General features: G+C 43.6%; 1 protein-coding gene and 1 long non-coding RNA gene across 3 annotated transcripts in view; one reads left to right on the top strand and one right to left on the bottom strand.

Annotated features, from left to right (window-relative positions):
• Nucleotides 1-875: 875 nt before the first annotated feature.
• LOC115895983 lies at nucleotides 876-8,946 on the top strand. Its single transcript, XR_004056022.1, has 3 exons — nucleotides 876-1,340; nucleotides 1,609-1,780; nucleotides 8,714-8,946. It is a non-coding gene; the product is annotated as an uncharacterized LOC115895983 (long non-coding RNA).
• An 816-nt stretch (nucleotides 8,947-9,762) lies between these two features.
• The window catches only part of CDC16 (cell division cycle 16), a 43,679-nt gene continuing 36,952 nt past the window's right edge, over nucleotides 9,763-16,489 (bottom strand). For both annotated transcript variants that reach the window (XM_010374822.2, XM_010374823.2), the window contains one exon: nucleotides 9,763-10,254. In XM_010374822.2, coding sequence (XP_010373124.1) covers nucleotides 9,995-10,254 — 260 coding nt within the window. In that variant the 3' untranslated portion in view covers nucleotides 9,763-9,994. The remainder of the gene's footprint in view (nucleotides 10,255-16,489) is intronic.

The following is a 16,489-nucleotide window of genomic DNA, read 5'->3' as shown; positions in this document are numbered from 1 at the left end:
GCCCCGCCCCTCCTTGGGGTGCGATGCTCGGGGCCGCCCACGAAGGGGCCAGGACGCTGCGGGACGGGTCGGGATCGGGGTCGTGACCTCCGGCCACACAGCCTGGCTCTCTGCGGGGCCGGGCGGACCCTCAGGGAGCGGCGGTCGAGGTTTAGGGCGGCCCCGGAAGCGGAGCGCCGGCGGCTTTGGTCTGGTCGTAGTGAGAGGAGATCGCGGCAAACCGCCTTCCCAGCCCAGCACCGTGTTTATCCCCCGCCCCCAGGCTCTCTGCGGCCGGACGCCATCAGAGCTGGGTTGGCATTTGAACGTTTTTTTTTGTTTTTTGGTGTTTTTTTTGGAGACAGTCTCACTCTGTCGCCCAGACTGGAGTGCAGTGGCGCGATCTCGGCTCACGGCATCTCTGCCTCCCGGGTTCAAGCGAGTCTCCCGTCTCAGCCTCCTGAGTAGCTGGGACCTACAGGCACGCGCCACCACACCTGGGTAATTTTTTTTGTATTTTTTTTTTTTTTTTTTTTTGAGACAGAGTCTCGCTCTGTCGCCCAGGCTGGAAGTGCGGTGGCCGGATCTCAGCTCACTGCAAGCTCCGCCCCCCGGGTTTACGCCATTCTCCTGCCTCAGCCTCCGGAGTAGCTGGGACTACAGGCGCCGCCACCTCGCCCGGCTAGTTTACTGTATCTTTTAGTAGAGACGGGGTTTCACCGTGTTAGCCAGGATGGTCTCGATCTCCTGACCTCGTGATCCGCCCGTCTCGGCCTCCCAAAGTGCTGGGATTACAGGCTTCAGCCACCGCGTCCGGCCTTTTTTTTGTATTTTTAAAGTAGAGACGGGGTTTCGCCATGTTGGCCAGGATGGTCTCGATCTCCTGACCTCGTTATCCGCCTGTCTCGGCCTCCCAAAGTGCTGAGATTACAGACGTGAGCCACCGATCCGGGCCCTTGCACATATTTTCTTATGAACACACAGGTAGCAGCACTCTGATTACAGTAACTTACATGGAAGTTATTTTAAAATGACTTTCCCCTTCTCTTCCTCATGTAGGCTGTATATTTCATCTGCAGCACGCTTTCTCCCAAGAATCTCAAGCACACACAGGAAACCAGAGAATAAAATCACTGAGGCTTGAACATATCCAGAGACCAAGGGCGTCACTGGCAGAAAAGCTTTTAGGCGGATCCCCAGGCCCAAGAGCCACCCCGCCCAGAGACGTGGCTTCCTAGGAGCAGTTCACACGCGGCTGTGCAGCACCCACAAGCGGGGCCAGGGGCTGGTTTTCATAGTTCACAGTCTGCAGGGATCTTAGCAAAAATATGGCCGTGGTAAAAGTGCCTCGACCAGATTCAGTGAGTAGGAAGACTAGGCTGATGAAAAGCTCTGATGATGTGTGTGATTAAAAGTAGATAAATGTGGTTGCCAGATAAAATATTTTACCATATAGTGAAGGGCAGAATGTTGAAACCATTTATTTTAAATGTTTGACTGTTCCTGCAGTGTTTAAAATATAGGAGATGCATTCTGATTAGAAAGAAACTGCTCTCAATCTATTTGTATGTCTTCCCTCTAGTTTTAAAATATTAAACAATCTAACTCAATATTTAATTTTACCTCTAGTCATGTTACTAGGCTGGGATAATAAAAAGGACTGTTGAACTTCACATCTGCCATCTGTAACACATTCTTAATGAAGCAATCTTGCATCGGGGGATTTATCAACTCTGCCAAATTTCCTAAAATTACCAAATGGAGAAAAAAGAGCTGGTCCCGCCTCACCAGGCACAACCAGGTACAGTAACTTAGGGTATTTCTTGTGTTCGTGTTTTGCCTTCACCACTGCAAAGACCTGTTCTTGGCTGAAGCCAGGTTGGCCTCAGCCAACGTGAGGGAGCCTTCATTTGACCTTCCCCAGAACCGTGAGTATTTCTACTTCTCCCTTCACTGCACTGTATACCTAAAGGGACTCAACGTTTGCTGGATGTGTATATTTTGTAAACCTAGCTAGCAAAATGTCCACATGTTTCTTCACCCCCCCAAGTCAATTTTTTAACACCTTTCTGATTCATTACTTCTGTTATTGCAAAGTTCTGAAAAATGATTTTGAAAAAAAGGATTTTAGAATTCAGCTGTTTGATGAAATTATCTTTAAATAAAATCTTACATGAATTTTAAGATACAGTGAATGAAATACACTTGTAAAATAGTTTATGATTTTACATGACAGATTATATCATAAAGAAAATCTAGCTTCCTACACATTAGCCAGCCTGTTGAAATGTTCTGTTTGATACATGTACAGAACTTTACAGCCAAAGCAAAGCAGTAAGAATAATCTCCAAACCCTTCTTCATGTGGGCTATATACTATGTAACTTTACTTTTGCTTAAATGAACACTTCCATCTGTGAATGTGGCCCTGGGCTACATTTTACTTGGTAGCCCTTATCTCATTGGTAGATGACAGTGACTTGAAGAAGCTGGTGACCATAACACTTCCAAGTATTTCCCTTAAGGATAACATGGCCACTGTAGTTAGCGAGAAGGACACCTTTTTAGGATAAACTTGTCATGAGATACTGAAGAACTGGGTAGTAACAGGAACAATACTTGGCAGTACGATGACACATTATTTTTACTCTCAAGAGGCCTAAACACAAATACTTGGCAGTACGATCACACATTATTTTTACTCTCAAGAGGCCTAAACACTGGTGGTAACACTGCTGCTAATCTGAATTACAGCTTAGTCAAGTGTCTGAACACTTTGCATTTTGTGTCGTAAAGCACTGTCAACAGAGTAATGGCTCACCTACCGGACATTCACTTACAGAAACCAAAAAAATCCTAACAGTGATCAGTGAGAAAACTAAATGGTTTTTTCTTTTTTTTTTTCTCTGGCAGGAAAAATAAATGTAAAAACTCAGCACTTCATTAATACTTTCATTTTAGTTGTTTTAAAAATAATTAAGTTCAGTCACTTGATTTTCTAGCCCCAACTCAAGACAGGGGAGGCATACATGATGCCTGACAGAGAGACAGAAACGCCATTTAAAAATGAAAACACGAAAACACATTAGTTTGAGTCTAATTTAGCATGGGGTAACTCATGGTCTCTAAGTGTATTACTGCGTTAACTTCCAGCACAATATCTGAGTTTCACTGTGATGACTAGAGACAGGATGGGGTCTGAATGCTGGTCTTCAACGCACCATACAACAGTGCTAGACCCTCAACTGTATGAAGGGGAACAAAGCCCTCCTTAAAAGATTTACTGGAGTTAACACCTGGGGATCCTCAAGAAATGAACGCTATCACGTTCTGCTTCAGAAGGTAGAAATACAGGGAATACACTTTAGATAGGTTAAGATAAAAAGTTTTGTGTTTAAGGCAGTTCGGTTGCCTGGAAAATTCACTTCTGTATAATGCCTAATTTGTTAATGATGCTGTGAGTAGATGCTTTGTAGTAACTATACAAGTTTTTCTTTTATGAAGAAGTAGAGTAACGTGTCCTCTGACATTAGGAGTAGGAGTGTTTCAATAAAGGACCTTAAACCAATGAAGCATATAATCCTCTCTATTAGAATGATGAAAAGAGTGGGGGTGTTGTTTGCTTGTACAGTTATCACCTAGGAGTCATATCAAGATTCTTTTGCTAATCTCAGTGAAGTGGTTTAAAAAAAAAAAAAGTTTAAAGATTAGAGATTTAATAAAATTGTCTTGTATCACCTTTTTAAAATAAAATGTTTAAACATATCTTTTCAAGCCGTGCACTATGGCTCAGGCCTGTAATCCCAGCACTTTCAGAAGCTGAGGCAGGTGCATCACTTGAGGTCAGGAGTTTGAGATCAGCCTGGCCAATATGGTGAAACCCCGCCTGTACTAAAAATACAAAGATTAGCTGGGTGTGGTGGCAGGAGCCTACAATCCCAGCTACTTAGGAGGCTGAAACAGGAGAACTGCTTGAGTCCAAGAGGCGGAGGTTGCAGTGAGCTGATAACATGCCACTGCACTATAACCAGGGCAACACAGTGAGACTCCGTCTCAAAAAAAAAAAACAAATTTTAACATATCTTTTCACAAAATCAACCACCAGCCAAATGTGTAAAACTATGTAAGAACTTTTCCTTCTTGACCCCAACAAATGGGGCATTTCCATCTGTTCCGCCATGGCTGATTTCAGATGCTCCTATAAAACAGGGAATCCAGCTGCGACATATTTTAAATATCATTACTGACAGATACCTGCTTATTTCACATAGATTCAGTTTTCAATCTTATGTGAGAAAACTGCAAAAGATGTTAAAACAATGGAGTAAAAAACAGGCCAAGAGAGCCTATAACATTTACCAATAGTTAAAAGGATACGTCACCAAATTAGTATGTGAGAAAATAGGTAAAATTCAAATTCTTTACCTTACACATACCAGGAGGTAGAAATTACAAAGAACAGTGAACCACATTTATTTTATAGAACACAATGATAACAGCACCAATGGCTGTTTGATTCTTTGAGATTTTTAAAGCATCACCAATGTATTAATAGCTGTTTATTATCTTAAATACTATGACTTTCAAAAGTTAAACTGAATTTTGATAAGTAGTGCAAACAATTTTATATGACTATTATTTAGCTATAGTTTTTTTTTTCTTTTTTGAGACAGTCTCACTCTGTCCCCCAGACTGGAGTGCAGTGGTGCAATCTCAGGTCACTGCAAGCTCCGACTCCCAGGTTCACGCCATTCTCCTGTCTCAGCCTCCTGAGTAGCTGGGACTACAGGCTCCCGCCACCACACCTGGCTAATTTTTTGTATCTTTAGTAGAGACGGGGTTTCACCGTGTTAGCCAGGATGGTCTCTATCTCCTGACCTCGTGATCTGCCCGCCTCGGCCTCCCAAAGTGCTGGGATTACAGGCAGTGAGCCACCATGCCCAGCCTATAGTTTTTTTTTAAAATATGACTAATATTTAAAGACAGCAGTGACGTCACAGAAAATGGCAGGGCAGGAAGCTTCAGGGATTGAATTGATTGGTTCTTCCGCCAAAACCACCATTAAGCTGGACAAAAAATTAGCAGAATCAACTGTTTTCTGTCACCTCATCAGAAGCTTACTGCAACCCGGGGAAGGCCTGCTGATGCAGAGGCTGCAGCTTTTTGGTTCAGAGGGTGGTGTGGATGGACAGCCTATGTACCTGCTGCAGCCTGTCCTCAGCAAGGACCCTGTGCATTTTGTTCATATAATGGTGCCCTGAGGGACCAACATAGATGCGTGCCTTTGTCTCGACCCCTCAGGCTGCAGCAATTTCCCTAATACCATCTGTCAGAAAATTTAGAGATACACTCTTTAAAAAAAGAAAAAAAACACGAGGTCAGGAGATCGAGACCATCCTGGCTAACACGGTGAAACCCCGTCTCTACTAGAAAAGACAAAAAACTAGCTGGACGAGGTGGTGGGCGCCTGTAGTCCCAGCTACTCGGGAGGCTGAGGCAAGAGAATGGCGTAAACCCGGGAGGCGGAGCTTGCAGTGAGCTGAGATCCGGCCACTGCACTCCAGCCTGGGCGACAGAGCGAGACTCCGTCTCAAAAAAAAGATCCAGATACTGGGCCAGCCGTGGTTACTCATGCCTGTAATCCCAGCACTTTGGGAGGCTGAGGCGAGAGGATCATTAGAATCCCTAAGTTCAAGACCCCCTGGGTAACATAGTGAGACTGCGTCTCTACAAAAATAAAAATAGCCGGGCATGGTGGTGCATTCCTGTAGTCCTAGCTACTTGGGAGGCTGAGGCGAGAGGATCCCTTGAGCCGAGGAGTCAGAGGCTGTGGTGAGCTATGGTCAGGCCGCTGCACTGTAACCTAGTGACAGAGACCCCATGTCAAAAACAGAAAGGTCCAGACACTTCAGGAACTCTCTGTCAGGCTACAGGCTGACCAGAGACAAGAAGACCAGGAGCCTCAGGAATACAGACTTTGCAAAAACAACTTGGAAGATTCACTACACAAATGAACTGCAGTCCTCAACATGTAACAGAAGCAATCCTTGAGGAAAGGGATACTGTGATTTCCAGAGCTACTGCAGTGTCATATTCAAACTGTACAGTTCTCAACACAAAATTACAAAGCACACAAATAAAATGGAAAATATGGCTGACTTACGGGAAAAAAAGAATATGACAGAAACTGTCCCTGAGGAAGCCCAGATATTAGAATTACTAGTCAAAGATGTTCATCAACTGTATTAATATGCTCACAGGGCTAGCAGAAACCCTGGAAAACGGACTAAAGGAACCAGGAGAGTGATGTATGAACAAATAGAAAATGTGAACAGAGACAGAAATGATAAAAAGGAACCAAATAGAAACTCAGGAACTGAAAAACACGGCAGCCGAGATGAAAGCATTCACTGGAAGGATTCAGCAGCAGACTTCAGCAGGCAGAATTAGCAAAGGTGAAGAGAAGGCAGTTGAACTTACCCAGTCTGAGGAGCATGAGAACAGAACCTATGGGACCCATGGGACACCATCAGAAATACCAACACACACATTTAAGAATCCCAACAAGTGAGAAAAAGGGCAAACAACAACAACAAACCCTAAGGAAGTAATGGCCGGAAAGTGAGGAAGCACACCAGAAGCCAAAATCGGCCAAATGCAAGGCCTCTCGCACCAAACAGTTGGTCAAGTTGTGAATGCAAAGGAAAAGTTATTGAAGGAAATGAAAAGTGCTTCTCCATTAAACACACAAAAGAAAGTGAAATAGCCTTATTGCTGATAGGGAGAAGGTTTGAGTGATCTGGATACAAGATCAAACAAGACACAACATTGCTGTAAGCCAGCCTAATCCAGAGCAAGACCCTAAGTCTCTTCAATTCTATGAAGGCTGAGAGAGGCGAGGGAGCTGAAAAAGAATAGGTAGAAACTAGCAGAGATTTTTCATGAGGTTTAAGGACAGAAGCCATCTCCACAGCATAAAAAGTACAAGACGGAACAGCAATTGCTGATGGAGAAGCCATCTAGATGGTCTAGCAAAGATCATTAATGAAGATGGCCACATTAAACAGCAGATGATCAATGCAGACAAAACAGCCTTATGTTGGAATATGACGCCCTCTAGGACTTTCATAGCTGAAGAGGAGTCGATGCCTTGTTTCAAAGGACAGGCTGACTTGTGAGGGACTAATGCAGCTGGAGGCTTTAAACTAAAGCCAATGCTCATTCACATTTTGAAGAAAATCTGAGAGCTAAGTCTATTCTGCCTGTGCTTTAAAAATAGAAAAAGTTTAGGTGACAGCACCTCTGTTTACAGTATGGTTTACTATTTTAAGCCTACCCCTGAGACCTACTGTTCAGAAAATGACTCCTTTCAAAGTATCACTGCTCATTGACAATCTGACAATGCACCTGGTCACCCATGAACCCCGTGGGAGATGTACAAGACGAATGCTGTTTGCATGCTGCTAACACATCCATCTGCAGCTCACGGATCAAGGAGTCATTTTGAATTTCAAGTCTTATCTTTTAGGAAATACGTTTTGTAAGGCTATAGCTGCCATAGAGTGATTCCTCAGATGGATCTGGGCAAAGAACACAGAAAACTTTCTGGAAAGGATTCACCATTCTAAATGCCACTAAGAACATTTGTGATTCATGAGAAGTGGTCAAAATGGGAGTTTGGAAGAAGTTGCTTGCAGCATGTGGTGATCTAATAGCAAGAATTAGAAGTGAAGCTGGGCGTGGTGATGTGTGCCGGTAATCCCAGCTACTTGGGAGGCTGAAGTGAGAGGGCTGCTTGAACCCAGGAGTTCAAGATGAGCTTGGGCAACACACGAGACCGTGTGTCAAAAAATATACAAATAAAAAAGAAATAAAATCTAAAAATGGAGCCTAAAGATGTGACTGAATTGCTGCAATCTCATGATAAAACTTTATAGATGAGGAGTTGCTCTCTATGGATAAGCACAGAAAATAGTTTCTTAAAACGGAATCTACTCCTGGTGAAGATACTGTGAACATTGTTGAAACAACAACAAAGGATTTAGAAGATTCCATACATTTAGCTAATAAAGCAGCATCGGGGTTTGAGAGGATTAACTCCAGTTTTGAAAGACGTTCTACTGTGATACGTTGTCAAACAGCATCACATGCTACAGAGAAATCTTTCATCAAAGTCAATCAATGCAGCAAACTTCACTGTCTTATTTGAAGAAGTTACCAGTCACCCCAGCCTTCAGCAGCCATCATCATCAGCCATCCACATGGAGGCAAGACCCTCTGTTAGCAAAAAGATTACAACTTGCTAAAGGCTTAAATGTTAAAGGCATTTTTTTAACAATAAAGTGTTCTTTTTTTTTTTTTTTTTAGATGGAGTCTCACTGTGTTGCCCAGGCTGGAGTGCAGTGGTGGGTGTGCTGTCCAGCTCACTGCAACCTCTGCCTCTGGGATTCAGGTGCTTCTCCTGCCTCAGCCCCCCAAGTAGCTGGTATTACAGGCACGTGCCACCACGCTCGGCTAATTTCTGTATTTTAGTAGAAACAGGGTTTTGCCATGTTGGCCAGGCTGGTCTCGAATTCCTGAAAGTATTTTTAAATTAAGGTATGTACACTGTTTTTTGGACATAATGCTATTACGTACTTAATAGACTACAGTATAAACGTAACTTTTATATGTACTGGGAAACCAAACAATTTGTGAAACTTGTTTTATTGTGATTATTTGCTTTATTTCGCCAGTTTGGAACCAAAACTGCAGTGTCCCCAAGACATGCCTGTAGGTACACAAGTCCATACTGATAAATGACTGAATAAACAGGAGAGAAGCAAATCTTCAAGAAGAATAACATGCACAGATACTGCTCTCTCCCGGGGTTGGAGCTTATTTATTTATTTATTTATTTTGAGACGGAGTCTGGCTCTGTCTCCCAGGCTGGAGTGCAGTGGCCGGATCTCAGCTCACTGCAAGCTCCGCCTCCCGGGTTTACACCATTCTCCTGCCTCAGCCTCCGGAGTAGCTGGGACCACAGGCGCCCGCCACCTCGCCCGGCTAGTTTTTTGTATTTTTAGTAGAGACGGGGTTTCACCGTGTTAGCCAGGATGGTCTCGATCTCCTGACGTCGTGATCCACCCGTCTCGGCCTCCCAAAGTGCTGGGATTACAGGCTTGAGCCACCGCGCCCGGCCCCGGGGTTGGAGCTTAAACCTCCTCAACCCACAGAGTATGGAAAGGGAAAGACAGGAACTTGACAGTGGAGAAACCTAGCAGACACCACTGTGACCAGGTGGCCAAGGTCAGCACTGCCTGGGATAGGTGGTGTGGTGGTTACAACCACCCAGCAGGATGTGATGAGAAAGGTGCTTCAGAAACATCAGACCAACTCCAATGGAGGGACATTCTTCAGACTGCCTGGCCAGTACTACTCAGAACTGTCAGGGTCATGAGAAACAAGGGAAGTCTGAGGAACTGTCACAGGCGAGAGACCGCAAAGGAGATGGGATGACTAAATGCAATGTGTGCCTGGATGGGACTCTGGGACAGAAAGCAGACATTAGGGAAAAACTGGTGAAATCCAAATAAAGTCTGGATTTTAGTTAATGGTAACTACCAATGTTGGTTTCTTAGTCATGACAAATATTCCATGGTAACGTAAGACGTTAACAATGGGGGAAACTAGGTGAGGGGCACATAGAAGCTCTCTGTACTATCTCTTGCCATTTTTCTGTAAATCTAAAATTAGTCCAAAATAAAAGTTTATTGGAAAAGAAAAATAAAAAAAAGACGTAACAGATGGTTTGCCTTCTTTATTCCACTATGTATAACTATTTTGTAGGTTCAGAGAATCAGAACACATCTGTTGCAAAGGTGTGCGAACCAGTCTTTTAAAGCGGGTCTCTGTTCCTAAATGTAGAGATGCAGTTTGGAGTCACGTTAGGAAGTGGGACGTTCTTAAGCCATGGAGAGGATGTGAGAGAATACTAACCTACACTGGGACAGCCGGACCAGGACCACTGACTAGAGTCACGTGCTGTGGTCTGACATAGACGTCTCTAACATCATGTCACTTTCATTCATTTCAATTTCAAAGGTTTCTTCCAAGGAAGGTCTGGAATCTGGAGTTTTCCTTGAGGTTTCCAATGGCGTAAGCCCCGTTTCTTCTGCAGTCTGTTTTTCTACTTCAAATTCCCTGAAATCCCACGGAGGTGAAATAATGTTTTTTAGTGTCTTCATTGTATGCACATCAAAGTCATAACATTTTAATTTGTCTTTAATGTCTGCTCCTAAAAAGAAATACTATAATTAGAATAAAATAAGAAATTCCATCATTTATCATTTCTATTGTTATATAACACCATCTCTATCATTTCAGACTATACGATTTAGAATAAAATATAAAACTCCATCATTTATCATTTCCATCATTATATACCATCTCTATCATTTAAGTCAAATTATACTTTTAAGAGCACAAGTTGAGAGCAGAAGGAAAACAATATTCCAATCTTTTTCTTCTTTTTCATTTGTTTTCCACCATTTGCAAAGGAGGTGTCAGGAGACTTTTAGAAGCACAGGCAGTTGCGGCTCCAGGGTTTCAACAGCTGCCCTATTTCCAAGGCCTCCTAAATACGGATGAGGCCTGTGGGCAACTTTTTTCTCGGCTGTTACCCCAGATAAGACCTGCATTGTGTGGCCGCGAGGGGTGGCTCACACCTGTAATCCCAGCACTCTGGGAGGCCGAGGTGGGCAGGGAGATCGAGACCATCCTGGCTAACACGGTGAAACCCCGTCTCTACTAAAAAAAATACAAAAAAATTAGCCGGGCGTGGTGGTAGGTGCCTGGAATCCCAGCTACTCAGGAGGCTGAGGCAGGAGAATGGCATGAACCTGGGAGGCGGAGCTTGCAGTGAGCTGAGATCGTGCCACTGCACTCCAGCCTGGCTGACACAGCTAGATTCCGTCGCAAAAAAAAAAAAACTGCGGTGCCCACTGGGTATAGTCACCAATCTTATGCCCACAGAAGCCACGATGAAATAAAATTCATTTCCCATATATTAAAACCTTAAGGGTAATATAAATTGGAACAGATCTGAACAGATATTATTAGGTACAATCATTTACAATCATTCGACATAAAATGAGTTTTACACAGTTCAAACCAATAGCTTTCAGGAAGAGGTAGTTTGGCAGATAATGACATGCAAACCTTCTAAAGATAAAAATGACATGAATGGTAAATCTCTTCTGCAAGGTCAAGGAGACGTCCCTCTGACTCATTATCAACTCTCCAGCCTTTATTTAGCTTCCTATGAATTTCCCTTGAACAAATGACGAAACTAAGGCTCAGACTTGCCTTTCTTGCCACAGGGCTGCCGAGGGGCAGAGCTGAGGTTTCAACCCAACATCTCTAGGAAACCAGAGCTTACATTTGTTTTTTAAAACTGAGCTAAAACCAAGAGTCAAGTGTGAATCTCCTTAAGCACATGACTGAATGAACGCTACATACATGCATCCCACATGACCACCGCCAGAAGGGCACAGAACACGCACAGCTCCGTAATACCACCCTGTGTCCACTCCTGGTCAATACTGCCAGCTTTCCCAAGCCTGAAATGAGCACTGTACGGACTTTTCTATCACTACCAATTAGTTTTGTTCATTACTAATTGATATGGTTTGGATCCGTGTCCCACCAAATCTCAGGTTGGATTGTAATCCTCTATGTTGGAAGATGGGGCCTGGTGGGAGGTGACTGGATCACGGGGGTGGTTTCTCCTGAATGGTTGGTGCTGTTCTCGTGACAGTCAGTTCTGGTTGTTTGAAGTGTGTAGCACCTCCTCCCTTTCTCAATCACTCCTGTTCCGGATATGTGAAGCGGTGGCTCCCCACTTAGCCTTCTGCCATGATTTCAGTTTCCTGAGGCCTCCCCAGAAGCCAAGCAGATGCCAGCATCATGCTTCCTGGATAGCCTGCAGAACTGTGAGCCAATTATATTTCTTTTCTTATAAATTACCCAGGCTCAGGTATTTCTTTATAGTAACGCGAGAATGGACTAATACACTAATCTTATAAATGGAAGTAATTAGTAGATATTCATATTTTTGTCAAAAATCTATGAAATTTGCCAGGTGTGGTGGCTCATGCCTGTAATCCCGGCACTCTGGGAGACCGAGGCAGGTGGATCACCCGAGGTCAGGAATTCGAGACCAGCCTGGCCAACGTGGTGAAACCCCACCTCTACTAAAAATACAAAAACTTAGCTAGGTGGGGTGGCATGCGCCTGTAATCCTAGCTAGTCGGGAGGCTGAGGCAGGAGAATTGCTTGAACCCAGAAGGCGGAGGTTGCAGTAAGCCGAGATTGCACAACTGCACTCCAGCCTGGGCGACTGAAACTCCCTTTCAGAAAAAAAAATAGTAATAATTAAAAATTTTAAAAAAATCTGTGAAATTGATCCATGTTTCTAAATGATTCAGTAGTCTTTCAAATAATATAGTATTCCACTGTATGAACATGCCACAATTTATTTCTCCTCTCTCCTACTGGTGGACGTTTGAGTCATTTCCAGTTAGGTGCTATTATGAATAAAGCTATGAATACTCTTGTTTGTGACCTTTAGTGGACAGAAGCACTTGCTTCCGTTGGGCTTACACCTGGGAGCACAACTGCTACATCACAGAATCAGTATGGTCAATCATCACCCTCATACCCACCCCAATGAATCACACCTCCCAGCACCCTCACCCTGGTACAGCCCCTCCCACATTGACTCTGAGCTTATGAGACTTGTACTGATGGAACAGAACGTTGTGCAACTGAATTTTCAAGAGGTCCTGAACTTCGGTTCTTGTCCTTTAGAACCCTGAGAACATTGTGCTACAAAGAAACCTAAGATGAAAGCCCCAGAGAGAGAGACTTAGCACCCAAGCTGAGCTCCCTACTGGAAAATGATACCATTTTAGACCATCTACCCAGTCAAGTATCTGCTAACCACAGCTGCATGAGTAAACCTAGAGAAGACCTGCAAATGGGTCACTCAACCCACAGAATTGTAAAAATAATACATTGTTGGTTAAGGTTCTTGGAGTGGTTAGGCAGCAATAGAGAACTGATGTAACAGGCTTAACTTTACTATGATGTTAAGCAGTTTCCCAAAAAGACTTTACCCTTTTATAACCCACTAGTAGTCAATCTATGAGAGTTCCAGTTGCTCCACATCACACCAACACCACATACTGTACTTTTAGCCATTCTGGTGGGTGTGTGCTGGTTTCTCACTGTGGTTTTATTTATATTACTTTTTTGAGACAGGATTTTCACTCTGTTGCTCAGGCTGGAGTGCAGTGGTGTGATCGCTGCAGCTTTGATCTCCTGGGCTCCAGTAATCCTCCAGCCTCAGCCCCGAGGAGCTGGCACTAGAGGCACACACCATCACTATGGTTTTCATTTCATTTCCCTGATAAGTAATGATGTTGAGCGCCTTTATTTGCTTCTTAACTGAGGCAGAATAGGGTCTAAAGACAGGGCGCCTTCACTTCAGCCTCTGATTGGTCACAGTCTTCATTTGCATAGGGTGTAACTTCACTTCAGCCTCTGATTAGCCACAGACCAATTCTTCATTTGCATAGGGTGTAACCAACAGGAAACCCCTAAGGGTACTTAAACCCCAACTGGGGCTCATCAGCTACTTGCTCAAACCGGCTCCCACTGTGTGGCGTGTACTTTCACTTCAATACACCCATGCTTTCGTCTTCCACTGCTTTGTGTGTTTTGTTCAATCTTTTTTCACCATGCCAAGAACCTGGACGACTTGTAGTGAAGACCTTCCACACCAGTAACATATTTTGGTGAGCCAGTCAGGCGGTAAGCCCAAATTTTGGGATTTATTTTTCTTTTTTTCCCTTTTTCCTCTCTAGAGAGGCTTCATTTGTGGGCATGAGCTGGAGCTATCGCCATGTGGGGATCCCTCCGCTCTATACAGGGGAACTCCCCGCCTCTCTATTTCCCTTTTCCAACTCGGAACCCTCAGTGGATAGCACCTAAGCACAGAGACAACTGCGGGTCTCTGGCTGGGGACACTCTGGTGAAGTGAAAGATTTCCGTGTGGAAGTGCCTGGCCACCACTGCCCAGTTTGGATGAGGGACCCAAGTCCTTTTCTTGTTTTCAGTCTTTCAGTGGCCATTTCCTACCTAATTGCTCCTTGGTAACTGAGGGCAACTGGCTGGGGCCACACTCTGGTGTTACCTAAATTTCTTGAGGTTTTCCTTGGAGGAATGAGAGAGTAACTAAGGCAGTAAACTATGATAAATTAAGGGAGGTTACACAGGACAAGGAGAAAAATCCAGCTATGTTTCATGGCAGGCTGGAGGAGGACTTTAAAAACATACCACTCTGGACCCTTCCTCTCCCAAAGGCAGTGTTGAGCCCTCTTTTATTCCTAGTATTACTACTTTGGGTATGAACTTTCTTTTTTAGTGATTATCTAGAAATTTATACATTTTAGTGACTGCTTTAAACAACCTATATTGTATCATTTTCAAACCCACAGAAATGTATAAGGCATATAATTTTGACACTTTTCAATTATTTTTAAGGTTATAAGCATGTAAAATACCGTTAATATATATAAGAATATGCATAACTACCAATATATAGCTTTTTTTTCTTTTTGAGATGGGCTCTGTCACCCAGGCTGGAGTACAGTGGCGCAATCTTGGCTCACTGCAACCTCTGGCTCCCGGGTTCAAGTGATTCTCCTGCCTCAGCCTCCCGAGTAGCTGGGACTACACACGTGTGCCACTATGCCTGGCTAGTTCTGTTTTTTGTTTTTCTTTTTTTAGCAGGGGCAGGGTTTCACCATGTTGGCCAGGTGGGTCTTGACCTCCTGACCTCTGCCTGCCTTGGCCTCCCAAAGTGCTGGGATTACAGGCGTGAGCCACCACGCCCAGCCTAGATAGCTTCTTTTGAAGAGATACTCTCCAAATTTTCATCCAGCGTAGATTCACTACAGTTTATTAGGTGTGTTTCTCAATACATTGCCTGAATGTTTTAAAGCATATAGATATTTAAATACTGTTTAACCTCATACATTCCTTTATTTATAGATTGTTTAATATTTCTAAGGATTAAAGACATCACAACCCCCTATAACATTCAGTAATATTAATAAAACTTGAGACATATAGGATAGAACCCAACACACTCAGAGAAAAATTGTTTATACTGCTGTAGAGCCAGAAATGAAACCCAGGTTCTAAGGGAACAGGGAAGCTGTTTGCTAAGTGTGCCATGAGCTACCACACAAGTGCATCAGTGACTGGGCATAGAGCAGGCACAATTACAGGATGGTTAAGAGAGTGAGCTGTGGAGCTTAACGCTATGTGAACATGCATGTTTAAACTGTGATGTGCTTCAGTTTATCCTACTTTACAATGGGTATTACTCATTTTTTGTTGTTGTTCTCAGTTGACTGGATTATTTCTCCAGTCTGTCTTCTTGCCACTCTGGATGCCCACATGAAAGGACCCAAGGTAATTTCTGACAGCCTCGGGCTCCTTGGGAAAACCAGAGGGCACCACAGACCCCGTTTTAGGAGAAACCTCTGTTTCCCTCAGGGAACCCCAAGACACATAAGCAGACAGGTCCTTCTCAAAATCTAAGGCTCTGCTCTGTTTTCTATCACATTACCTGACCTTTTTGACTTTTGGGGAAATTACATCAGAAATTACTTTAGTAGGGGCCGGGCACAGTGGCTCATGCCTGTTATCCCAACACTTTGAGAGGCTGAGGCAGGCGGATCACCTGAGGTCAGGAGTTCAAGACCAGTCTGGCCTGAACATGGAGAAGACCAGTCTCTACTAAAAATACAAAATTAGCTAGGCGTGGTGGCACATGCCTGTAATCCCAGGTACTCGGGAGGCTGAGGTGGGAGAATGGCTTAAATCCGGGAGGCAGGGGTTGTGGTGAGCCAAGATCGTGCCATTGCACCCCAGCCTGGGCAACAGAGTGAAACTCCGTCTCAAAAAAAAAAAAAAAAGAAAGAAAGAAAGAAAGAAAGAAAGAAATTACTTTAGTAGGAATGGGAGTTAGCAGGCTTGCAACTTTCCTATCCTAGATCTCAAGATTTAACCTCACCACATCCTCCTTATCATGTAATGTTTACAACTAAATGAGTGCCCAAGTACAGCAATTCCATCCAAACTTATACTATTACTTATTCAGTTATGGAAATGTATGGCATCTCAACATTCCATTGAAATGTAAAGATTTATATTGTTATACCCTGCATTGAAAATAATGACAGAGCCCCTTCAATTGTGTATTAGAAAAATGTTGCTAAGATTTCTTTTTCCATTATAGAAATAGACGGATCCTTCTATCAAAGTGCTTTACACTTACTCTGTAGCGGTATTTTCCACAAGCAAGTATTCAACTTTAAACTGAATGCATCCTCGGTGAGTCACTAACTCCCCACAGCATTGTTCCAATAAAATAAATGGAGTTTCTTGTTTTTAATGCA

This window comes from Rhinopithecus roxellana, unplaced genomic scaffold (assembly GCF_007565055.1).
Source record: "Rhinopithecus roxellana isolate Shanxi Qingling unplaced genomic scaffold, ASM756505v1 contig4090, whole genome shotgun sequence".
Taxonomy (NCBI): domain Eukaryota; kingdom Metazoa; phylum Chordata; class Mammalia; order Primates; family Cercopithecidae; genus Rhinopithecus; species Rhinopithecus roxellana.
Note: the sequence above shows the minus strand (reverse complement) of the source record. Positions and strands in the feature narration are given on the sequence as shown.